General features: G+C 36.0%; 1 protein-coding gene and 1 long non-coding RNA gene across 2 annotated transcripts; both read right to left on the bottom strand.

The window, feature by feature from the left end:
• Positions 1–442: 442 nt before the first annotated feature.
• Positions 443–27,886, bottom strand: LOC124895567 (pre-mRNA-processing protein 40A-like). Its single transcript, XM_047405993.1, has 5 exons — positions 27,660–27,886; positions 27,507–27,560; positions 27,089–27,187; positions 852–899; positions 443–771 (listed from the first exon to the last, which is right to left on the bottom strand). Exons 2-5 carry the CDS (start codon positions 27,507–27,509, stop codon positions 673–675), a joined length of 249 nt encoding a protein of 82 aa, XP_047261949.1. The 5' UTR covers positions 27,510–27,560; positions 27,660–27,886; the 3' UTR covers positions 443–672.
• On the bottom strand, positions 4,894–5,372 carry LOC124895568. The gene is made up of 3 exons (XR_007051804.1): positions 5,315–5,372; positions 5,140–5,174; positions 4,894–4,992 (listed from the first exon to the last, which is right to left on the bottom strand). It is a non-coding gene; the product is annotated as an uncharacterized LOC124895568 (long non-coding RNA).

Below are 27,886 nucleotides of genomic sequence, written 5' to 3' on the forward strand. Positions count from 1 at the left end.
ATATTAATTAGCAAAATAGCAAATGATCGTTGATATCCTAATCACAAAAATAGCAAATGATCGTTGATATCATCTAGTTATGTTGTTTAACCAGTTTCGTAGTGTAAAACTCTTATCCACTAATCGTAAAAACAGAAAACTACAAGGCAAATTTCTTTGAATTAAGCAACTTAAGATATGTGCGGTAGGTGTAATATTAAACACCGCCGTCCAGGAAATAAAAACTAAGGAAAATGGTACCAAAACTGAAGAATTGGAAGCAAAAGCTAACACCAAATATTTGATCAATGTGGTCCTCGTCTTTATTCTTGAAGGTTTCAGGCTTACTTGCTAACCGACACAGTACTCTTCTATTAAATCCATTACTAGAAGATCCAAATTTAATGTGGGATAGGTTATGGTTGGTACTAAAGGAAAATACCACTAACCACAGTTAACTACCTACGAGTTGCCAATTTAGCAATCACAAACTGACCGACTTCCAGTGAAACATAACATGGAAGTACTACTAATGCTTTTGCACTCAATCCACTCATCTTATGCAGGACCTGTCCCAAAGACAAAAAGGGGACAAATACATAGAAATCCATTTAGTGAATGGGGTACTTCAATTTTCACAACATTCAATTCAACATGGGTCGATGTGAAACAATATACAATGCTTAGCCATAATTAGACCTTTAAGTTGGTATCTGACATTGGTGGGGAGCTAATATACTTGGCGATTGCAACCTTAAAATCATCAAGCGTCCAGGCTAATGTCAATCCAATCTGAAAGTAGAGACAGCTCAGCCAAAATATTAGGTACTAACCGAAGCACAATAGTGGTTAAAATGAAGAGTGGTAATTACCTCGGCCATCCTAACTGCATCTTTAATTTGTGACTTGTCATCAAGATACTGAAGCAACATACAAGTAACACAAATTCAGAATGCTTATCAGTAACAAAAATAGGATACCATTTTAGTTACCATAAAGTCTATAAATTACAAGCAGAGTGATGGGGATGAAATTTCTTGCATGAATACCAACATTTCTCCACTTGTTCAAAGTCATCTACAATATCACAAGACATTTGACACATAAACTTAATTGCAATGATCAGGTTAAATTGAAGGAAAAATCAAGTACCCCTGGTTGGATAATAGAAAAAAAAGTGAATAAATAAAAATGGATAGCATCTCTGTTAACAACGCTTTCGTTATATTTACTTAATAAGAATCATTTATGCACTCAAACAGTAATACAATCTTTAAAGATAGAAAACATCTGAGTTTATGTATAACTCTCACCATTCCATAGCAAGAGCCTAACTCAAGAAAACATTACCAAATTCAATCATTGAATAAGAGTACGAACAGGATCATTACCATGCAAGGATACCAGGTAAAATCCCTCTTTCGTCAAGCAAGGAGATAAATGCTAATAACATTTGATCATTCAACTTTAATTCTTTTCAGAAAGGGCATAGAATGAAACAATATATCGTTTAGTTAGTCTCAAGTGTGTATTATGTTCAAAAAAATCATAGTGAGGGAGATGTAACTTTATTTAGAGAAACAGAGATGCACTCAGGCACTTTTTCCGAGGCTAATCTTTTCTAAGCCTTTACTTTCATTACATTTCAACTACCTCTTCAGAGGAGAATTCTGGCAGTAAGTTTATTTAGTCCAATTTATATGGTTGACAACACAATATATTTTGAATTGGGTTTTAAGTTGCACGATATCATCCGAAGTGAAATTAAAACTGGGGTGTGGTACAAATGGACAAAACATGGTCGAAACTTGACCAGACAAACTACTTTCAAGTCTCATTTGTTTGCACTTATTGGATTTATGAACCTATTCAGACCTCAAACCATTAAGTGTATTTATTTTTATTAGGATTTTAGCTCTTAATAGGTCTGAGTAGGTTTTGATCATTCAGATGTGGAACCAAGTCTAAATATCATTTACAGATATTCTTGTACAGGATAAAATTCACCACCACTCTATCCACAATCACCTGTCACCACCACCAACCACTTCCACCATTACAACCAACATCACTACCAACTACATTGTCAGCCGCTATCACACCTACCATTTCCATTATTCTAATTATATCCACCGCCAACTAGAGGTGTTCACGGTTTTGTTTTTAACCAAACTGAACAGCGATCCAAACCAAACCGATTAAAAAAACCTATATTTGGTTAGGTTTGGTTTGGATTTTAATTTTAAAAAACCGATACTAATTTGGTTTGGTTTGGTTTGGTTTTACTCTAAAATAACTTACAAAATTACCAAACCGAACCGATATACATATATATTATAAGTATTTATATGTTTTCATAAATGTAATCTAAATATTTGTTACATTTTATATTTTAATCATGATTTAACTTTAGTCGTAATACATTCAGTCATATGTCTTCATCTAGTTGACAATACATTATGAGATTCTAAACAAATTTCATATTTTGAATGACAAATGTTACTAATTGTGAAAATAATATCTTGTTATATATTGAAATTTACAGCTGAAATTCATTAGACTATACACAATCACTAATTTTAACTTTCTTTTGAACCTTGTTGAGCAAGAATTTTATGTGTTCACCTTTTGGGGGTTTATCATATCATTATATTAAATATATTTTTTAAATATTTTTTTAAAAGCGTTCATATGGTGTTATCATGGCTTTACCAAAGTATAACACTCAGTTGACATCATAGTTTCAAGATTGAGATACAACACTTGGTTGACATCTCATATGTTAGATTGGATTTGTTTTTTAAAATTTTCAACTTTTACCATTAACTAAAGTTATAAACCAAAAAACCCAAATCAAACCGAACTAAACCAACAAGAACCAAACTGATGGTTATTTTTTTGTTTGGTTTCGTTTAGTTTTAGAAATTTAAAAATTGATTAAGTTGGTTTGGTTATGGTTTTGACCAATAAACGACCCATATCGACCCATGAACACCCCTACCACCAACGCTGCCACCATTAACTGCTACCGGTCGATCCCTACTACCAACCAACTCAACTATCAGAACTAGCACTACCACTAATAACCACCAACACATCATCAACCTCCACACATCGCTAACAACCACTAACACATCATCAACTTCCACACATTCTTCGGACACCATCATCACCACTGTCACCGGCGTCACCACCTCTACCATCACCATTCGTTACACTCGCTACAGTATCTGTACTAACAACCATTCTACCATCACAGCTAACAGCATCTCCAACGACCACCAACACATCGTTAACCATCATGCATACAAATTTCCGTCACCATGGTCAACACCTCCAACTACTAACATTAACAAACTTCATATCACAACCACCACCACCACTACCAATCGCCAATATCATGACAGTTAATACAATGCCAACTATCTCTACTATCACAACTATATCACCAACATTGCTAATCACTAACATCAATTAATTTATTACAACCACCACCACCATTACAAACCATCTCCACTATCACTAACAAACATAAATGTTTCTTTTTTTAATCAAATAATAATTTAATTGCATTAAATTAAAAAAAATTTAATATATAATTATATTTTATTTATAAATAAATAAATTTTGCACATTCAGATATTGTCAAACAGCCAACCAATCATTTAGTTTTCAAATCTAGAGACAATATCTTAACCATTCAGATATGTATTCAAAATGATTCAAATCTCTAAATATTAATAAAAACAAATGCAGTCTTAGCTAAAACACAATGGTGTGGTTGTGTGATACTTTAAAGGAGTCCTCAAAAGTCAAAGAAACTACGTGAAAACATGGAAGTTTGATGATCGCTTCTCAAAGTTGTTCTGCTCGAGAAACTATAACAATTAAGGTAATATAACCATTAACAACATTCAACGGAAGAGAAGTCAATTACAATTGTCCGTGAAGTAGAATTTAATACAGCTTGGCTAGATTGAAAGAATTATCTATATCTATACTACATTAAAAGCATGGAACCCCTAACTTAAAAGTTTACGACAATACCATTCCTATCAGCCTAAATACCTACTATCTAGTAAAAAAAGAGGAAACTAATTGGCATAAAGAGAAACAACACAGATGTTTAATAGGAACAACCGGTCATTGTTCTTATCTCAACAAAATATGTGTTATTTAAAAAAAAAAAAAAGGCAAGCAGAGGGGTATCTCTCAAATCTCAATATCATGCTTTTATCCTACTAAGTATGTTCTATTCTTTAATGCATAACAACAACAACAACAACAAAACCAGTATATTCCCACGTAGTAATGCACTAACTTACTTTTTTACCTAATGAATTGAACTTTTTAGTGAGGATCTAAATGATTTTTAGACTTAGTTTAACATCTGTTTCATTAAGATGTATTAACAGGTTGAATCTTTAAAAATAGCACTTAATGGGCTGATATCTTAACCATTCAGATTCAGACCTTCATTAAGTGAAAGCAAATGAAAAGGGATTGTAGTGTAAAGTCAATAAATATGGTTTAGTGTAACAAATGTAGTTGACACAATGAACTTGTAGATTGGATTTGTTTTTTAAAATTTTCAACTTTTACCATTAACTAAAGTTATAAACCAAAAAACCCAAATCAAACCGAACTAAACCAACAAGAACCAAACTGATGGTTATTTTTTTGTTTGGTTTCGTTTAGTTTTAGAAATTTAAAAATTGATTAAGTTGGTTTGGTTATGGTTTTGACCAATAACCAACCCATATCGACCCATGAACACCCCTACCACCAACGCCGCCACCATTAACTACTACCGGTCGATCCCTACTACCAACCAACTCAACTATTAGAACTAGCACTACCACTAACATATAGAAGCTTACAAGAAAGTTCTGCAAAAAGAGCTTCACCTTTTTATCAAGTTCTTCCACATAATCTTCAAAAAGGTCCTCACGGTCTTTAGCTCGCTCAACAGCTTTAAAACGTTCATCATGTTCGAATATGAAGATTGCCTTACTGAATAATCAATAGCAAATAGTTAGTGGATCAAATGGAACTTACATAAGTAATAGATCAACTTCAAGGTACCAAAACACATACAAATAATGACCAAGATTAGAAAACAAGCAGCAGACAACTTAACATTACAAGTGAAAGACAAACCTCCATCTTGACGATGGTGACAGCTCCTTGCAATCCTGTAAGATTGAGAACAATGGACATTGTTGTGAAAAATACCACTTATTCTTTTGATAATATCTTTTTATTTTTGAAACTGGTAATGTGAATATCATGATATAGCAAATGGAAGACACCCACAAAAGAAAATTTCACTTACTTCTAACATTATCCTGAAATCTTCCCGAGCTTTTTTCTATTTAACACGCCTCTCTTCAGCTTCTAGTTTTTTCTTTTGCCTCAGATACTGGAACAGACACACAACTTCAAAATGATCACTATAGACCTTGGGTGTGTTTGGTATGAAGGAAAATGTTTTCCTAGAAAATAAGTTGGTTTCTTACTTGTTTTCTTATGTTTGGTTGATGAAAGGAAAACATTTTTTAGAAAATGTTTTGTAGTGTTTGGTTGGTGAATAAAAAAATATATTTCAGAAAATACATTTGAGAGTTGTATAAACATTTCAACTTAAGAGTGAGATTGAAAGAGAGTTTTGGAAAATGTTTTTCCTACTTTTTTAAGGGAATTCCTTTTCCTTAAATTTAAGGAAAATAAGTTAATTTGGAAAACATTTTCCAAAATATTTAAGTCAACCAAACATGAAACAATTGGATATCAAACACAATCCATCTTTTTGCAATACGGTATGCTAAAACATTGAAGCAGCAATTAACCCATTCCAATGCCGACTTGGAGAGATACCTCATTAAAAGCTTGCTTCCGCTCACAAAGGGATTTTAGAGCACCATATCTCCGGTCATTAATTACTACTCTCATGGCCTGACAAATACAATTCATGTCAAATGATCTCCCTCAATTGTTTGGTACGCACAAAATAGTCAAGTAATAAACCTAATCCCACGTGCAATCAGACCCAATATTTGTAGATTCCAAAAGAGTTTGGAATGCACTCTTTCCCTCCTAAATAAAATCAGATACTTAAAATAAAAATAAGAGAAATTTCTAGAACATACATTAAACGTGACAAAAATCAATAATCAACTATACCGCTTTGCTCTCATAAACTAATGGTCCCAGCTCCACTATTTTCTCATCTGATGGAGTAGCACCTCCGATTTCAGTTATTGCAGCATCTTTCTTGACATTCTGCATTTTAGGCACAACATCAAGCACAAAGGACAATAGCAAACCTGATTGGAATTTGGAGCATATTCTTCACCTGTTAGCTGTTAACTAACAACTGCACTACAAAATTGTTGGATCAGCATCTAGCATAACAGCTACGAAAAGCTTTCTTGGTGTTTTAACTAGTAACCAGTAGTAATTAACTAATCACATAAGTATTTCAGAAGGAAAAGTACCTCTCTATTCTCTGAAGAAAATCCATCACCATACACTACTGCATCTTGAGTTGTAGTCTCAGAACTACAGAAAAATTGAATTCCAAATAAGAAGCAACACAAACAAGAGGAAAATTTATAACATATAAATCTGAAAACATACATCGGTGGCGTGACAGAATTTCCCAAGGTTACTGCTATTCCAATTTTCTCCAAATTAGCAACAGCTGGCGAAGCAGGTTTTAAAGAATTCTTCATTTCGACTGTTTCAATCATCGAAGAAGAAACCTTATCGGATAAACTTGATGATTCTGAAGCCAGAATAGTTGGTAAGTTAGCAACTGGTGACACAAAAATTGGGCTTGATTTAGCACTGTGTTCCCAGACTAATGAACCATCTGCACCCGAGGATGATGTTTTAACAACAGAAATAGATCCAAAATCAGAAGCGTGCGAAATGGTGTTCTTTTCACGAGCCAACTGTGAATTTATAAATAATTGAACTTTATGAGAATATAGTATCCAAGAAAACAAAATATTGCCACTTCTTATCATGCTCGAAAGTATGAATGCATAAGGATTTTATGAGAACTAGAGCATCCAAGAAAACAGAATATTGTCCCTTCTTATCATGCTATTTAAAGCATAGAACAATCCCTTCTTATCATGCTATTTAAAACACGGAACAAACCCATATTGGATCTAAATCTAACATCACCTTGACTTTATCAGGCATTATCCATTTGGATGTTCTAATAACCTTGTTGTAGTAATACCTATAGAAAACAAACAAAGCAATCAGCATTATGCACAAGTAACACACAAAAGTACCCACTGTAGAAGAAAAATTGGAAAGAGGCCAAGAAAATATATAATTTACACACTTTCTTCCCTCAGGACGTGTAAATTCTCTCCATTCAGTTTATGTGTCTGCCCTCAGTCCGAATGAAAACCGCATGACAGCAGGTCAAATAACAAAATAGAACATAAACAGTACCCTGAGAGTAGAAATCAGTAACTTCTAGCGGTACAATATTGGGTGGAAGTGTTAGAATATGAATGATATAATGTCCCACATGGAAAAGAACTAGAATGTACTGTGTAGAATATAACTACAAGCAGGGTGGAAACATTGCCAAGCTGCAGCCGAGCTACAGCTATCCAAGGGTGATCAACTGAACAACATTCGCCTGATAATCGCATTTTGTATATATATATATAGGTCAAATTCTGTCGTTTCTGAGTATTTTTTAATGAACACCCTTGCCACAAAAAATAAGACTGAGTGTGACAGTAAGGGTGTTCAAATCCTGCACTGAGGTTCTAAGTTCCATACTCAACACAGCCCTGCCCTATAATATTTTTTCCATTTGGACACATTTGAAACTCATAAACTACAGTTATGCTTTTTTTTGATGAATCAATTTCTGAACATGTGTTTTTTGTCCCAATTAGCTCTTGCAAAAGAGCTAGTAACTACCATGACATTTATAAGAATTTTATTAAAATAAACTTAAAGGGTAATTTATAAAGTGGTTGTTATACTAGCTATCTTGCATGGGGCAGAGTGCTTGGCTGGTCAAGAGATCGCATATTCGAAAGATAAACATAGCAAAAATAAGGATGTTGAGATTGGTGTGTGGGCATACTAGGAGAGATAGAATAAGGAACAAAGATAGGCTAGAAAAAGTGGTAGTGCTCTCTGTGGTGGACAATTGACAAGAAGACTAGAGGGTTGGGGATAAAGAACCTAAAAATTCAAAGTAAGGCTCTTGTGATGAAATAGTTGTGGAAATATGCAAACAATAACCAGCTGCTATGGAGGAAAGTGATTGGGGCTAAATATCCTTAAGAAGATGGATGGATGACTAAAGAAGTGACCACACCATATGGGATTAGCCTCTAGAGATCTATTAAATCTATTAGACACTAGTGGAATGAAGTTAAAAGCAACTCAAAGGTTAAAGTGATGGATAGAAACAAGACTAGGTTCTGGAAGGATAATTGACATGAGGATGGGAATATGGAAGTGATTTTTCCAGATATCTACAACTTGGTATTGTTTCAATAAAGGACTATAGCATAATTATGGACACCTCATGGGTGGAACTTCAATTTCAGAAGGCAACTTAACGATCGAGAGGTAATGAGAGTAGTTGAATTTTTAAATACCGTGGACTTATTCAATGGACTGCAGACAGTGAAGGACATACTATGGTGGATGGGAAATGAAAAAGGAATGTTCAGTGTCAACAAAGCCTACAAGATGATGAACCAACTAAATCTAAAAAAAAATAGTCTATCTCAAAAAGAAAAGAATAAAAATGTTCAAACTTCCTTACAACTCCAGTTGTTGGTCCCTCAATACTTGTCCCTCACAACCAGCCAAACTTTCTTTGATAACCGTCGTGTTTGGGCCAGCTTGCACCTTGACTAGTTACACCAGGTACTGCTACCTCCCACCAGCACAGATACTGGGTAACTCTGTCCATCAAGGCTTGGACAGACGGTAAGAAATCTCCTAGTGTTTTTATCTCTATTGGAAATTAAACCTAAGACCTCATGGTTCTCAATCTACTTCATTGACCACTAGGTCACACTCTTGGGTGCAAGTGTGCAACCAGCCAAACTATTATTCTGTTATCCATAATGAGAAGTGTGAACCGTAATATTATATCAAGTTTCCTCTCTCCATATTGCCATAGAGTTACATTAACATTACATTAATCAAAAAGTAAATAGAATTGTTTAAAATAGACTAAATATAATCCTGTCGTGTATGCTTAAATACATTTGTTAGAACAATAGTGTTAAATATAAAATCTTTTAGAACTATATTGGAAATAAAAGGTCAATGAAAATCCCAAATGAAGCCTACATAGTATACTAAGATCGAGGAAATCTGCTCGCTAAACAAACTTTTAACATAAATCAGATATACTTAGGAAAGAAAAAGTGGTTCTATGAAGTTTCATAGAAAAAGAATTCTGTACTTCGTTTTTCATTGATAAGCACAGGAAACTGGATAAAACTACCCATAAAAATCTCAATGACACGAGACCTCACCTCCATTTCTGTCATTAGCTCTCGAGGTTTCTCCCAGGTAGAGATTCATGTCCTTCTATTATAATAGTATCTAAAAATTAATTCAAGAATTGTAAGAATGTTATTAATTGGTTGGAGTAATAAATCCATAGGAAATATCACAACATTAGCAACCATAATTGGCCTACTGATCATCAAAAGATGCTGAAAATAGAAATACCTACTAGCATTTAGCCACATGTAAAATATGTATGATAATAGAGAAATGGGGTCAAAATGAAGTTATCGGTAGAGGTGTATCAAGTTCTCCTGATCAACGGTCAGGTAGAATTTGGTAGCGGTGATCGGCAGCCCATATGATAACTCTGACAAAGAGGACTGAAACAAAGGGGCCTATTATCTCCAGTGCTAATGGAAGCAGAATGATGTATAAAGCACTAGATATGGATACTTGAGGGATTTCTTGGCAGTGATGGGGGCCAACATATCCACCACTTGTTCATAGAAAAGCCATTAAGTGTTTGTGATGCAGACATTAACCTATTCATATGAGTAACCTATGTGAATACAATCCAAAAGCAAGAATTCCAGAAAGCCAAATCGGCATGCTCTTTTTTCTGTCTGGAGAACAAAAAGTGGTAAAATGATTGGATTTGAATGAAAATGATATTTTTGCAGAGCTCCTTTTCTTGTATACCGCGGTTTTACACCTTTATTGTTCACTGGAATGTTAATTTGCTTACCAAAAACTATCATAGAATTCAAATGTTGACTCTCTCAGTCAACACACACCCATTAACCCATTAACTTAAGCATGTTATTTGTTAACAATATTTATGCAAAACGGGTACAATAAAACACATTGAATTCTCACCGGAACAACCAAAGGAGCTGCTAATTCTCCTTTCTTCTACATAGTTGTCGCAGAATTCACATTATTATTACTTATTGGCATCCAGGGTTGTACTCCTGATGGAAACCTATGATCATTTATTTGTGTCTGATATTGGGAGCCAGAAGAATCTGCATTTACCTGCTGTTAAAGACGATAACAAAATGTATTTCATCAATATAGGAATAGAACATCAAAAACTGATTGACAATAACCACAAAAGTTCTTCCCAAGGCCTTACATTATCTGAAGAAGAAGGAGGTAAATTTGGGCCACCAGAACTAGGCATGTGGTTATTTGACATTGGAAGATTTCGCTAAAAATCATGGGGAATAGGTGGTCCCTGAGGCATACTATGCATTCCTACTACAGGTCTACCAGTACCTTGTTGCATGGGTTGAGGAAATGGGATTTGAGAAGGTTGAGACATCGCAACATTTGCATGTCCAAGTGGAAGAAATTGTTGAGATAACCCAAAACTATAAGGTTGTGTCTGCTGGGCTGGAAGCGTAGGCTAGAACTGCTAAAGATGTGGGGAAAATAGTTATCATAATGTATCTACATTCAAAAGTCATTTATCCCTCCCCCAAGCCTCCACAACTTTACCAGCAGTGGCATAGATGGAATAGTACCAGGAGCAGGACCAGCCAGAGGAGGTATAGGAGGCTTCTCAACCAATATCCATGCAAGGAAAAATAGATGAAATCATAATATAGCTACTTTTCAATCATATTTAGTTAATTTTCCAATCAATGTTGAAGATTGTATCCATCGTAACTCCTTAAATTAATTTGAAGGACAAGGCAAGAATTTTAAAGCCAAACCACATAGTAACATGAAACCTTTTTCATCATCTAATAAATAGAAAGCTTGAAACGAGAATAAAGAGAGATAGGAAATAGATGACCTATCACAGCGTTAGATGAGAATGGACAAAATGATAAGCATCTTTACCTTATGGCTTGGGTTCAACAGCTACTGATGGCCTAAGTGTCTTTTCTTCGGGTGTAAAGAAGCATGTCTGTTAATGCAAAACTATGATCACGGAACTGAAATGTGAGGTATGAGTAGGTATTAGGATAACTGAAAAATACTGAGACCAGAATGGGTTGAGCCTCACTCTTCCCTTCTAATGTTTATGTCATACTGACATCACTACTAGAATCTGAAAGCCTAACTTGGTTATTCGCTTTATCATCTCCCCCTTAGCTTCAAGCCATCATATTAAGTTTGGGAGATCCCTTACTGGACTCTAAACTGAAGTATACTCACTGTACTCTGGGGTTTGGAAAACTACTATACATGCATATTATGGCACTTAACCCGAATGAATACACCTGAAAGTGGCAAACCTACTGTTAATACTAACTTCTGAGATACACTTTATCATTCTATAGATCCAGTAGTCATCATATAATACTTGAATACTTACTAACTTCAGGTCTACACGGGTACCCCCATAGTAGGAGTGCACACCCTCTAGTTTTTTAACTCTTATTTCTATTAGTTCAACCTTCAAAAACTCAAACTTAGAATCTAGCACTCAACATGGATATCACCAAGCCTTCAATGAATCATACTACTTCCGACATAGCCTACCAATATCGCGACTCCAAACTTACTTCTCTCTACTATGAGAATCAAGATCATATAAAAAGGGTCAATACTATCAATCAAAACTCCTTAACTTGGCTATTTATAACACCATATACCATCTAACTAGTTTTTCTCCACCTAGAAACTCAACAGTACCACTCGTCACACAAAACATGTAATAGTCTTAACTACGAATATATGCAACATCATACTTCACTACGAATCAAATAATCTTAAGCTCTTGCATATATCGTTAAATCATATTAGATTACTTCCATAAAACTAGTGTCATTAACCAAGTAATCATCACATCCACCTTCACGGACATTAATTGTTCAAAACTTAATGTCTAGTGCTAAAGATGATTTTACAACCCAACCTTACCCATGATTCTCACTTGAATACCATGAAATAGACATCAAAAAACACTAGTACACTAGAACTTCCAAACGACAAATAATTGATCCTGACCTTACGGTCTTCCTTATCATAACTCATTAGCACGTACTATTTTAACACATCAAGCCTACTAATTTTTTCCCACAAAACATACATCATTAATCTCATGCCACTATTTTTACCACTACATTCTACATTAAATTCAAGCATATAGTCCTGTACCAATCATCTATCCCTACTGAAAAATGCAACATAATATGCTAGTCCATAAAATTTGGGACATACTATACAAGCGCCTTAAAAATCACTATATACCTTCTCACAAGTAGTACTAGTTTACAATTACCAATGAAAAAAAGGTCAAGGGGTAAAGTTACATAATAGACATGATCAACCTTAATCTTATATTATAACCCCACACAATCTTTTCTACTTGTACGAATTTCTCACCTCATACTTACTTACCCAAACATACATTTAGACTACCTTCAAATTCCACAAACAACCATGAGTCTATACTTACAACTTCCTGGCTAATATAGCCATTTTCACACTTCAAGCAATCGAGAAATCACCCTAAATAACAACTCCTTCTCTACCTTCTACTAAACTAACACACAAGGACAAATCACCTCTTTACCAACTCAATCTCATGCAAACAGATTCAACTATATATATATATATATATTAAACCAACACAAGAACAATAAGTTGGACAACAAGTTTCTAGTGACTCGAAATAGGCCTCACACGACTTTACTAGTCTTTGATTTTGTATTTTGAACAAGAAAATGAGATGAATGACAAGTCAACTATGCTAGTGAATCGAAAGAGCCCCACAGGGCTTCACTAGACTTTATTTTTTTCAACAACACCTTGATGACAAGATTACATGAGATAGAAATTTAATACGCAATATCCAATGAACTAAGAATACACATCTTACTCTGTATAAATAAAATCGGAGTCAAACACTTCCTCCCTGGACTACCATACCATCCATACATACTACTAGTTACCACATTATTCTATCACCATAAGGGGGTAAATTATTCTCGAACATCGGTTATTCAACTAAAATATTCATTTACACAAAAGCCACCCTCGCTCTGACTTCTAACTTTGTGACTTCACATCACCAACTTCTTGGTCTAATTTCACTACCAATAGTCATGACAACAACACTTTAATGCATACTACTATTCGGGTGGAAATACAGTTCCAACATTCTACTACACATCATCCCCCCTCTTAAGCAAGACATTTGTAACATAAATTTGAAGGGGACTAAATGCAATTAATACCTCAAGATCAAAAGCACGATTCCATCAGGATCAATGTTTACATCAGAATCAATACATATTGAAGCACTAACAGACTCTTCTCAAGTCCTTGCAAAAATTTTAACTCTTATATGGTTCAATCAGAAAGGACCATACCATTTAGATTCTAAACTTCTGTACTTGAATCACCTCAATAATGAGACATATCTGAGGACATTAGAGTATGGATAGAATTTAGGATGACTTCTTTTTTTTAGTTTTGTATGGGCGACACCATAGCACTAATTAGAGTATGAAAGAGGAACATTCTGACTCTATTGCACAAAATTGAACATGAAGAAAGAAAGACATTCCTAAATGCCTAGTAGCCTCCTGCTTATAAGTGTGGCGTGCTACACATCCATAAATAAGACTCTAACCGACTCGATTTCACAGACACCCTGGGACCATGAACCGTGCTTTGATACCAAGTTTTTCATGACCTAAACCGGGGCCCTGGCCGTGATGAGCATTCCGAACCATGAAGGCCCAAAAGACCCCTATCTATCTGGTAATCATGGACATAATTCATATGATAATAAGATATGCAAAAGGTACACAATATTACGGAAAACATGGTCATAAATCAAATGAAATCAACAAAGAAGAAATAATGTCCCACAACATATATCAACATCTAAACTATCATCTTCGAAATCTCTAATACATGACTGAAACAAATTACTATCTGAAAACTGGGACAAGGCCCCCAGTAGACCCAAAACTACTAAATGATAAATGAACTAACAGACATCAGGCCTTCTGAAATATAAAAGGATCACCACTTGATTCTGTAAATCTGTCCGAAGAGATCTACTGGTTATCTGGACCCCTAAACTATGCCTCAAAACCTGTGAGGGAAGGGGGTCAATACAAAAGTACTAGTACGCTGAGAAACCAAAAACAAAATATAATATTTTTTTTCCAAATATAGGTGAGAGCCATTATAAAGCAGTTCCATACCAAATCATTTGAAAACACATGGGCATAATGTAATAGTTTTCAACAATAATGTAATGCAACTGAGCTATCACCTCGACCTAATAAAGTATAGTAGTGCCCAAGATCACTTAGCCTGGGCTCCTAACCATAGTCTCAATTTGGGAATGACATAAAGTCTAGTGCACAAGATCACTTAGCTTGGTACCAAATCCCCATGTCGACAAACACGGTTACCAGCAATGAGCCCTTAACTCAAACACCTTCTTCGGCAATCCACCTATCTCATGTAAAATCAATGCGTCAAACTCCATTTAATTCAATCACATATCTTTTTCTGTAGGGTATCATCATACCCGACTTGCAAGCCATCAATATCACATCATTCTTTCATGCAACCATTATATTCATTATATTTCAATATAACAACCCTCTCATTGCAAGTCAAAATAATGACCATTTTCAAAATACTTCATTTCACGCTTGTCAAGATGATTTCAAACATTTTACATCATATGGGGATTTAAAATAAGATCATATAAAAAGAGGGATTTCATATAATTCATTCTCTCAAGTTAACATCTTTTCAGAATACATGCATATACATATATCATATATCAAACCACTTCGAGAATAGGCCTAAAGACCAAATCAATATCATAAAATGTTTAAAATGGGATTATATTAATAATTTCAAAACCCTCATTTTTAAAACATGAATTTTTAACCCCATGACTTTTTTGAGATAACCCCATGTTGAATCTTGAGTTGCTTTGGTTTTTATTTTGAAACCCTAGGGAGAGTTCTTGAGCAATTTTGATGAATGAAGGTGTATTTTAGGGTATTTTGGGAACTGAATTTTGTGTTTATGGATAAATAAGGGTGGGACAAGGACCATTTTGCCCCAAAAATGGAGTGTTTCAGTCACTTGAGTAATAATATATGCGGCGCCAACCTTATCGCATAATATAGGTTGTGCGGCTCACTCTTTATCGCACACATTAGGTTATGCGTCGCACATCTTATGGCATAAGTTAGGGTGTGCGTCGCACACCTTATGGCATAAGTTAGGGTGTGCGTCGCACACCTTATGCTGCATGACACACTCCACTTTGAAAAGTCATAACTTCTTCCTCGGGTGTTGGAATTTTGAGAAATTGGTATCGTTGGAAAGATAATTTGAATACCTTTCATTTGATATATAGTAGGCACTCTAATTCAATATATATGAAGAGTAATGGTCGATTAAAGTTGACCTAAGTTTCAACGCTCACTAAAATTCAAATAATAGGAAAACTTTCAACTTGTCCTGGAGCTTGGGGACCTCTATGATCTCAATTCATGCTCAAATAGGTTTCCACACTACATAATTTATTAACACACTAAACTTGCATTGGATTTATGGCTTTTGGAACCTTTACGTGAAGAAAATGATGATTTTCGTTCTCATCCAAAATGTGGGGTGTTACAAAATTTTGTTAGAAAATGGAAAATACAACCATATGGAGTACATTTTAGCTGCACCGTACTCCAAATACACTAAACTTAACTTTAAAAGTACTAATGCATTTCTTACCTATTGGTGTGTAGCATTCAAAAGTTTTATTATTTCTGGTCAGAAGGTAGCCACAACGACGGTTTCAAGAATGAAGATTAAACTGAAAAGAAACCATGCTCGCTCTGGAGTTCCTGCTGCATGATGCAACATTACTCTACAGTGTTGAAGCTACTTTCCTAATCCTTGGAGTCTAATTTCTTCCGAGAATGAAATATGATTAGGTAACAGTTCCTCAACATTATTTGAATCAGTGAAAGGAGGGTTACTGTCGCAATGTTCTCGATCAACATCCAAACTACTTCTCTGCAACAAGGCTAGAATCATTGGGTCTAATCCATTCTCCTTTAGCATCACTACAAAATTAGGATCAAGCCCTTTATCTTGCAATAAATTAGCTAATTCACGATTACTGTGTCTTCCTTTCCGCTTTAACATAGATGTAATCCTGGGATCACTCAACTTTTCTTGAAATACAAGTGCCAAATTCAAGTCCAGTATCTATTTGTTTTCAGAACTGGATGTACTAGAATCACCGCCTTGGCTTTTAAAGCCACTCGTCTCTCAGGTGTTTGTTTTGGATGATCCAGATATCGTTGGAAATCTTATTCGATACTCTAAACAATGGTGGGTTATAATCTAAGACATTTCGCATGGAAAATTTATAATTCATTCTAGAAGATAGAACCCAACACATTTTCGCACAATATTTCAACGAAAAATTTCCCAGGGTATTACATCATCCCCCCTTGGAAACATTCGTCCTCGAATAACGCTAGACATGCCAAGATTAGATAAGGAATAGAGCATACAGCTGAAACCATTTGTTAGACTCATCACTACATCGTTTCTCACTCTGAATGCAACATAGAATGCATAAATTCAAGAAACAACAGCTGAACACATAATCAATGACAGCTGAACTGCTGCAACTTTTATCAGAAGTGCATGATTTAGGAAAGAACGGTACCTTCGGCTTGATAGGAGTTCTCGAAAAATAGGTGCGGGTACTTGGATCGCATATCCGCCTCATCTTCCCAAGTTGCACCCTCAACAGATTGGTTTCGCCACAACACCTTGACCAAGGGAACTTATTTGTTCCTTAGTCTTCAGATACTGAAATCAAGAATCTCAACAGGAATCTTATCAAAAGAAAGATTTTCTTGAATGTCAGCACTCACAGAGGAATCCACTACCACAGCATCGCTAATATGCTTTCTAAGCATGGAGACATGGAATATTGGATGAACAGAGGACAACTCAGAAGGCAACTCGACTTCATAAGCTACCTTACCAACATGACTAAGAATTTTGTAAGGACCAACATAATAGGGACTAAGCTTTCCCTTCTTTCTAAATCTCTTCATCCCCCCTCATAGGTGAAATATTTCGATACACTAGGTCACCAACTTCAAACTCAAGGTCTCTCCTTCTAACATCCGCATATGACTTCTGACGACTCTGCGCAGTTTTTGACCTTTCCCTAATCAACTTAACTTTTCCATAGCCTCAAATACCGAATCAGGACCACTCACAGCCGTTTCACCCACCTCGAACCAACCTATGGGTGATCTACACTTCCTCCTATATAAGGATTCAAATGGAGCCATGCGAATACTAGAGTGGAAACAGTTATTGTAAGCAAACTCTATCAATTGTAAGTGATCATCCCAACTTCCCTTAAAGTCAAGTGCACAAGCTCTCAACATATCCTCTAAGGTTTGGATGGTCCGTTCAGCCTAACCATTGGTCTGCAGATGAAAAGCAGAACTCAAAAGAACATGGGTACCAAGACCCTTCTGAAAAGCTTTCCAAAATTGCGAAGTGAACTGAGTACCCCTATCCGAAATGATAGACAAGGGAACTCCATGCAGTTTGACTAGCTCTCGGATATATAATCTAGCCTAATCCTCAGCAGTATATAAAGTATGAACAGGCAAGAAATGAGCAGACTTAGTCAACCTATCAACCACAACCCAAATGGAATCATAATGGCATCGGGAAGGAGGTAAACTAATCACGAAGTCAATATTCATCTCTTCCCACTTCCAGGTGGGAATACTAAACTCTTGCATCATACCACCACGTCTTTGGTGTTCAACCTTAACTTGTTGGTATGATGAACACATAGCTACAAATGCTGCTATATCTTTCTTTATGCCACTCCACCAATAGATTTCTCTCAAGTCTCGATACATCTTGGTGGCACCAAGATGAATAGAATATCGCGCCTCGTGCGCTTCAGCCATAATCTTTTATCTTATATCATCAATATTCAGGACACACAATCTACCCTGTAATCTCAATATACCATCACCCCCTTGGGAGAAAACCTCTACTTTTTGGTTCTTGACTGACTCCTTCAGTCTGCCCAAACTAGCATCTAAGTATTTCTTTTCCTTCACTTCTGAAACCAAGGAGGATTCGGAACTACTCTGAACCCCTATACTACCTTCAGCAGTGTCAAACAACCTAACCCCCAATCTAGCCAAATGATATACATAACGAGCCAACTCTTTCTTACCTTCTACCACATGCGAAACACTACCCATGGACACTCTACTTAGGGCATCCGCCATAACATTGGCCTTGCCCGAATGGTACAACACACTCATATCATAGTCCTTTAACAATTCTAATCATCGTCTCTGCCTAAGATTCAATTCTCTCTGGGTAAACACATACTGTAAACTCTTATGATAGTGAAAACATCAACATGGACACCAAACAAATAGTGTCTCCAAATTTTCAAAGCAAACTCAAGGTCATGGGTGGGGTAATTTTTCTCATGGGGTTTCAACTGTCTAGAAGCATAAGCTATCACCTTACCCTTATGCATCAATACACTACCCAACCCAACTCTCAAAGCATCACAGTACACCACAAAACCATCAGGCAAAGTCAAAACAGGGGCTGAAGAAAGTCGAGTCTTCAACTCCTGAAAACTCTTCTCACAAGATTCGGACCACAAGAACTTCACTTTCTTTTGGGTCAACCGAGTCATAGGAGATGCTATAGAGGAGAAACCCTCAATAAAATGGAGGTAATATCCAGCTAAACCCAAGAAACTTCGGATATCAATCAGAGAAATAGGTCTAAGCCAATTTCTAACATCTTCGGTCTTTTGGGGATCAACTCTAATACCCTCAGAAGAAATGATATGACCCAGAAAAGCAACCGACCTTAGCCAAAACTCACACTTACTGAACTTCGCAAACAACTTGTGATCTCTAAGGGTTTGTAAGACAGTTCAGAGATGATTAAAATGTTCTTCCTCACTATGGGAGTACACCAGTATAACATCGATGAACACTATGACAAACATATCTAGATATGATCTGAACACTCGATTCATGAGGTCCATGAAAGCTGCTGGGGCATTAGTTAGCCCAAAAGACATAACAAGAAACTCAAAATGGCCATAACAAGTTCGAAAAATGGTTTTGGGGATGTCACGCTCCCTAACTTTGAGTTGATGATAGTCGGAAAGAAGGTCTATCTTTGAGAAATAACTTGAACCTTGCAATTGGTCAAACAAATCATCTATTCTTGGAAGGGGGTACCTATTTTTTATGGTGACTTTATTCAGTTGGCGGTAATTAATGCACATACGCAAAGATCCATCTTTCTTTCTCACAAACAACACAGGAGCACCCCAAGGAGAAACACTGGCCTACCCTTATCCAGTAGATCTTTGAGTTGGTCCTTTAACTCCTTAAGTTCTACAGGGGCCATACGATAAGGAGGAATAGAAATGGTCTAAGTATAGGGAAGAAGATCAATCCAGAACTCTATCTCTCTATCAGGAGGTATCCCTAGGAGATCATCTGGAAAGACATCAGAAAACTCATTGACGACGTTAACAGACTGGAGAGTTAGAGTCTCAAACTTAGTGTCTTTGACTCTAACCAAATGGTAAATACACCCCTTGGAAATAAGCTTTCTAGCTTTGAGGTAATAGATAAAATGACTCTTGGGTGACAAATTCCCAGACCACTCAAACACAGATGCACCCAAAAATTAAAACTTGACCACTTGGGTCCGTCAATCAATAGAGGCATAAGAAAAATACAGCCAGTCCATACCCAGAATCACATCAAAATCTACCATGTCTAACTCAATCAGATCAGCCAACAATACTCTATGAAGAACGATAACAGGACACTTTTTATACACTTTTTGGGCAACAATCGAATCACCCACTGGGGTAGAAACTAGGATAGGCTTAGGAATAATCTCAGGACTCATTTCAAAATACACAGCAATCAAAGGTGTAACATATGAGAAACAGGATCCAGGATCTAACAAAGCATACACATCAAACTGAAATATACGAAGCATACCAGTAACAACATCGGGAGAGTTCTCCTATTCCTGGCGGGAAGGTAAAGCATAGAATCTATTCTGGCAATGCCCTCCAGCATTGCTAGAAGAGGCACCCTGAGTTGGGGCTGGGCGAGTCACTGGAACAGGAGAACTTACAGTCTGAGTCTGGGTCTGAGGGCGATAGTCACGATGCCCTTGTCCATCCTGTGGACAATCTCTAACTCTATTACCCATGTCACCACATCGAAAACAACCCCTCTTCTCACCCCAACACTCACCCAAATGAGCCCTACCACACTTAGGACACAAGGGACAATTTGGCTTACTGCCTGCACTGTACTGGGACCTGGGTGCATATGACCTGGTACCTTGCTCCTGCCTACCTCTAGGCACGGGAGCACTAGCAAATGACGGTGCTGGCATAGATGAACGATCTTGATACTGAGGGCGACTCCCTCTTTGCGATCTAGTCTGACCCTTCCCGTGCTGCTCTGACCTAGCTCTCTTATTCCCTCTCATTGTATCTCTCTTCTTAATCTTGTCTACCTCAATCTATTAGGCATGAGTCATCAGCCTAGAAAGATTCTTATCACTATTCAGCATAGCAGACCTACATTCCTTAACCACATAACTAGACACTCCAGTCACAAACTTACTCATACTAGCCCGATTATCAGCCACTAAGTTAGGAGCATACTTGGCCAACTGATTGAACTTTAGACGGTACTCCCTAATAGTCATAGATCCCTGTCCCAGGTTCATAAACTCTTCCACATTCGCCTCCCTCATCTCCAAAGGGAAAAACTTATCCAGGAATGCATCCTGGAACTCTTGCCAAATTATAGGGATAGCTCCCTCACCTCTACCTTTCCTCAAAGAAATAACCCAATTATAAGAAAGGTCTTTCAACCTATACACAATCAACTCCACACTATGTTCCTCAGATACATGCATCACCTGAGTAATCTTCCACACCTCCTCTAAAAACAATTGTGGATCCTCATCAGACTTGGACCCATAGAATTCTGGTGGATTCATCCGCATGAAGTCACGGATCCTGGCAGTAACTAAATCATCTCCCTACTACTATGGAGCCAGGGCTGGGTCAGCCTAAACATTTATAGTAACAGCTTGGGCCAGCACCTGAAAGGCTGCCCGAAATTTAGCATGAGACACATTTTCATTCAATGGGTCAGCAGGTTGAGGTTGCTGACCATCATTATTTCTTCTCACTCGATGTGGAGGCATATTTCTGAAAGAGGAGAGCATGAATCAATAGCAGAGAGAGACACTTTAAGCATGATAGACTTCTGAAAGAAAGAATCATACTTTTTCCTAAAACGTCTTGTAGCCTCTTGCTCAAAGATGCCGCACGCTACACACTAATGGTCAAGACTCTACTTAACGCGGCTTGTCAGACTCCCTAGGACACCTTAAAACCTTAGGCTCTGATACCAAGTTTGTAACGCCCCTTAAAATGGGTCCCGTAGTATCACACGGTGCTTGAGGCTACGAGTAGCCCCAAGCTAACCCTTTAAGCCATTTTTATTCAGTTCAACACCAATCAACGGGGTTTCCATAAATAACCCTCAAATACCAATAGAGTAATCATCATCCAAGAATAAAATAATTTCAGAAATATGACAAAATATGACTTATTAGTCAACTCCCAACATCTATACTAGTTTGACAAGCCTCTAAGAAAATCAATAAAACCAGCAAGCCATTAAGACATGCCCCAACTGACTCATACTCAGTTATCAAATGTAAACAATTCCGTAAAACCAACATCATACATCACGTCCTCGGAACATGAGGACTCACCACAATAGAGGATGTAGGACAGCGTGCCCGAAGAATCACTGTCGAACCTGGAACTGAGCACCTGAACCTATATTCCGAGAAAATGCAGCCCACATCCAAAGATATGGGTCAGTACCATGGAAAGAAACCGAATATATGGGGGTGTATGCAGTTGTATAAACATCATCATCATAAATATTTATAAGAAATATGTAGGATATATGAAAGACTCACATAGCCCGAAGAAAATCATCATAATTATGAGAGGATGAAATAAGTACAATAACACATGTGAGTCATCATATAATTTGTCAATCACTTTCAGTTCTTCAAGAATATCAATTCTCATAATATAAAGAAAGAATAACTTTCACAATTCCACTTTCAAATCACTTCACCATTCACCATATATATAAGGAAAAACACACACACTGGGAGATCCTATAACTGACATAAACCATGTGAGCTAAAGAGAGTCCAACATACAACCCACATTGGGGAGCGCTGTCCTATCCTTGCCATCAGAGTAGGACTATCGATATCAAATCCACAAAAACTAGTGATCACTATATAAATCATCCTCAGGCTCACTCCTACGGGGCAACATAGTTCTAGGGAAGTAAGGTCGCTTTATACCTCTCACTCGATGCTAAAGATTTCTCCCGGACTTAGCTTAGATCATTTCAAAGACAATCCACAACAAAACAATTTCAGTAATATATAAATATACATCGGGAGCCATCATGCTTCCCATCTATCAAAATCAACCACGTTGTGGATTTCTTTCACACTTGAGTTTAAAACAACTCCATTAAGACCAAAAGGTCAAATCATTCAAAATATCTCAAATATTCACATCAACGTGCTTATAACACACACTTTCTAAAGAAAAAACACAATTTCCAATGGGGATTCACAACCCAAATATCAAAATCATGATAAATATCGTTCAAGATTCATGCTTTATATCACCACACATGTAAATTCATCTTTCAAAATCATAAACATCAAGATTTCATAATAATCATCATAAGATATGGGTTCATGTTTCAAATTCATAAAAATCAAATAAAAATCATGCCTTTGTAAAGAAAATTACTTTTGGGCACAAGAACGAAAGAGAGTTCTTGTTGAAAATCCCCACATACCTTGAATGATGAACTTTAGATCGATAGTCATTTTTGAGATGTTAATCGTGCCTTTGAATGATGGTTCTTAGAGTTCTTGAACTAGGAACTTGGAATCTTTAATAAATTTGCAGAATTAATGGTGAACTTTGTAGGTTCTTGAAGTTGGATGTTGGAGCTTAGGGTTTTCTTTTTGAGCGAGTTTGATGAAATATAACATATAATACTTATAATAGGCTTTAATATAGGGTTTGGACGGATTTTGGGTGAGGGGAAATGACCAAAATGCCCCTAAAAATCAAAAAAATTCTCAAACATTTCCTTTGGTGGACTATTTTGATAGGCTGAAGTAGATCGACCATAACTGTTTTCTCCGATAGGTAAATTAGATGAAACCAATTTCATTGGAAAGAGGACTCACAGAGCTTTCCGTTGATATATAGTAGATCACCCAGATCATTATGTACACGGAGTTATGAGCATTTAAAGTTGGAGCAAAAATACGCCAGGCCTCAGTACCTTTTCCTGCACGTTTTCCTATTCATTACTATTCATGGTTCGATCGGAATGTTCATAACTCATCGCTCGGGTGTCCATTTTGGATGATCCATATATCGTTGAAAATCTTATTTGATACGCTATGTAATGGTGGGTCATAATATAAGACATTTTGCACGAAAAATTTATAATTCATTCTAGAAGATAGAACCCAACACGTTTACACACAAAATTTCAACGAAAAATTTCCTGGGGTATTACAATTACCATGCTAGGATACCAGGTAAACTCCCTATTTCATCAAGCAAGGAGATAAATGCTAATAACATTTGATCATTGAACTTCAATTCTTTTCAGAAAGGGCAGAGGATGAAACAATATATCGTTTAGTTAGTCGCAAATGTGTATTACGGCCAAAAAAATCATAGTGAGGGAGATGAAACTTTATTTAGAGAAATAGAGATGCTTTCAGGCACTTTTTTCGAGGATAATCTTTTCTAAGCCTTTAATTTCACTACATCTCAACTACCTCTTCAAAGGCGAATTCTGGCACTAAGTTTATTTAGTCCAATTTATATGGTTGACCACTCTATCCACAATCACCTGTCACCACCACCAACTACTTCCACCATCACAACCAACATCACTACCAACTACACTGCCAGCCGCTACCACACCTACCACTTCCATTATTCTAATTATATCCACCTCCAACTAGGGGTGTTCATGGTTTGGTTTTTAATCAAACTGAACCGCGATACAACTCAAACTGATTAAAAAAATCTATATTTGGTTAGGTTTGGTTTGTATTTGAATTTTAAAAGACCAATACTAATTTGGTTTGGTTTGGTATGGTTTTACTCTAAAATAACTGACAAAATAACCAAACTGAACCGATATAGATATATATTATAATTATTTATATGTTTTTCATAAATGTAATCTAAATATTTGTCACATTTTACATTTTAATCATGATTTAACTTTAGTCGTAACACATTCAGTCATATGTCTTCATCTAGTTGACAATAAATTATGAGATTCTAAATGAATTTCATATTTTGAATGACAAATGATACTAATTGTGAAAGTAATATCTTGTTATATATTGAAATTTATAGCTGAAATTTATTAGACTATACACAATCACTAATTTTAACTTTCTTTTGAACCTTGTTGAGCAAAAGTTTATGTGTTCACCTTTTGGGGGTTTATCATATCATTCTATTAAATATAGTTTTTAAATATTTTTTTAAAAGCGTTCATATGGTGTTAGCATGGCTTTGCCGAAGTATAGCACTTAGTTGACATCATAGTTTCAAGATTGAGATACAACACTCGGTTGACATCTCATATGTTAGATTGGATTAGTTTTTTAAAATTTTCAACTTTTATCATAAACTAAAGTTATAAACCAAGAAACCCAAATCAAACCGAACTAAACTGACAAGAACCAAATCGATGGTTATTTTTTTGTTTGGTTTGGTTTGGTTTTAGAAATTTAAAAACTGATTAAGTTGGTTTGGTTATGGTTTTGACCAATAACCGACCCATATCGACCCATGAACACCCCTACCGCCAACTCCGCCACCATCAACTGCTACCGGTCAATCCCAACTACCAACCAACTCATCTATCAGAACTAGCACTACCACTAATAACCACCAACACATCATCAACTTCCACACATTGCTAACAACCACTAACACATCATCAACTTCCACACATTCTTTGAACACCATCACCATCACCGACGTCCCCACCTATATGCATTCACTATAGTATCTGTACTAACAACCATTCCACTATCACAGCTAACAACGTCTCCAACGACCACCAACACATCGTCAACCATCATGCATACATTTTTTCGTCACCACGATCAACACCTCCAACCACTAACATTAACCAACCACCACCACTACCAATCGCCAATATCATGACAGTTACTACAATACCAATTATCCCTACTATCACAACTATCATCACCAACATTGCTAATCACTAACATCAATTAATTTATTACAACCACCACCACCATACAAACCATCTCCACTATCACTAACAAACATAAATATTTCATTTTTTAATCAAATAATAATTTAATTGCATTAAATTAAAAAAATTCTAATATATAATTATATTATATTTAGAAATAAATAAATTTTGCACATTCAGATATTGAGAAACACCCAACCTTAATCATTTAGTTTTCATATCTAGAAACAATATCTTAACCATTCAGATGTGCATTCAAAATGATTGAAATGTCTGAACATTAATAAAAACAAATGCAGTCTTAGCTGAAACATAATGGTGTGGTTGTGTGATACTTTAAAGGAGTCCTCAAAAGTCAAAGAAACTACGTGAAAACATGGAAGTTTGATGATTACTTCTCAAAGTTGTTCTGCTCGAGAAACTATAACAATTAAGGTAATATAACCATTAACAGCATTCAACCGAGGAGAAGTCAATTACAATTGTCTGTGAAGTAGCATTTAATACAGCTTGGCTTGATTGAAAGAATCATCTATATCTATACTACATTAAAAGCATGGAACCCCTAACTTAAAAGTTTACAACAATACCATTCCTATCAGCCTAAATACCTAATATCTATTAACAAAAAAGGAAACTAAATGGCATAAAGAGAAACAACACAGATGTTTAATAGGAATAACCGGTCATTGTTCTTATCTCAACAAAATATGTGTTATTTTAAAAAAAAAAAAAACAAGCAGAGGGGTAACTCTCAAATCTCAATCTCATGCTTTTATCCTACCAAGTATGTTCTATTCTTTAATGCACAACAACAACAACAAAAACAAACCCAGTATATTCCCACATAGTAATGTACTAACTTACTTTTCTACGTAACGAATTGAACTTTTTTGTGAGGATCTAAATGATTTTCAGACTTTGTTTAACATCTGATTCATTAAGATGTATTAACAGGTTGAATCTTTTAAAAAAAAAAGCACTTAATGGGCAGATATCCTAACCATTCAGATTAAGACCTTCATTAAGTGAAAGCAAATGAAAAGGGATTGTAGTGTAAAGTCTATAAATATGGGTTAGTGTAACAAATGTAGTTGACACAATTCAATACTCCTATTAGCAACCTATTTCACCTGTTTCTCCAGCTCATCCATAACATCTGTAAATAAGTCTTTTACTATTGATCCTGAAGTATTTGATGAGACAGCTAGATATGCAGCAAAATCTTTAATCTGCAAGCACAAAATAAAGAAGGAAATTATTGGATGAAAAACTCAAAAAGACGAAAAGGGGACTCATGAAGATAATCACTTACTCAACACAAGAAAGAAAAACTAACTTTGATGCAATAATCACGCTAGTTAGTTTTTGCATTAAGTATTCCCGCAGCAAGCTCTTCCATCAGTTTTCGGAACTCATCATGATTTTTACATTCATCTTTCCTTAATTCTTCCTATTTGAATCAACAGTGTATGCCCAGTGAGAAAGAGATAAATCAAAGTCTCCAAACATAAATTTTATTTTAACCCCTGAGTCTAATAAGCAATATACCATCCGCAGTTTCCTTTGCTCCTCCTCTTCGCTCTCTAAATCACGTATATATTCCTAAAACAGAAAAGGTTCCAACATAACTTTAAAACTGAGGCGCACAAATGAGATGTTTGGAAAAAGTTATTTATGATGTATTATAAAAATGAGTAGTACCTGGAAAATCTCCAAGCGATCGATTTTCTCAAGGTGGGAGCATCTTTCATCAATTTCCAAGCGGTCCTGAACTTTCTGCCACTGGCTACTGGCCTGAACAAAAGAAGTCAGCAATAATGGAACTATGGAAGTTCTATCTCCTGGAAATAGAAAAACATAATCTAGGAACTGATGCTAATTCCACTAGAACAAATACCTTAATAAAGTCACAGGATTTTAAAAATTCT

The sequence above is a fragment of the Capsicum annuum genome, unplaced genomic scaffold (genome assembly GCF_002878395.1).
Source record: "Capsicum annuum cultivar UCD-10X-F1 unplaced genomic scaffold, UCD10Xv1.1 ctg82981, whole genome shotgun sequence".
Classification (NCBI taxonomy): domain Eukaryota; kingdom Viridiplantae; phylum Streptophyta; class Magnoliopsida; order Solanales; family Solanaceae; genus Capsicum; species Capsicum annuum.

Coding starts and splice junctions, on each gene's coding strand:
- LOC124895567 (XM_047405993.1), bottom strand. Junction 900..27,088: donor TGGATGAGCTGGAGAAACAG/GTGAAATAGGTT, acceptor ATGTTGCTTCAG/TATCTTGATGACAAGTCACA. Junction 772..851: donor ATGCAGTTAGGATGGCCGAG/GTAATTACCACT, acceptor CTCTACTTTCAG/ATTGGATTGACATTAGCCTG.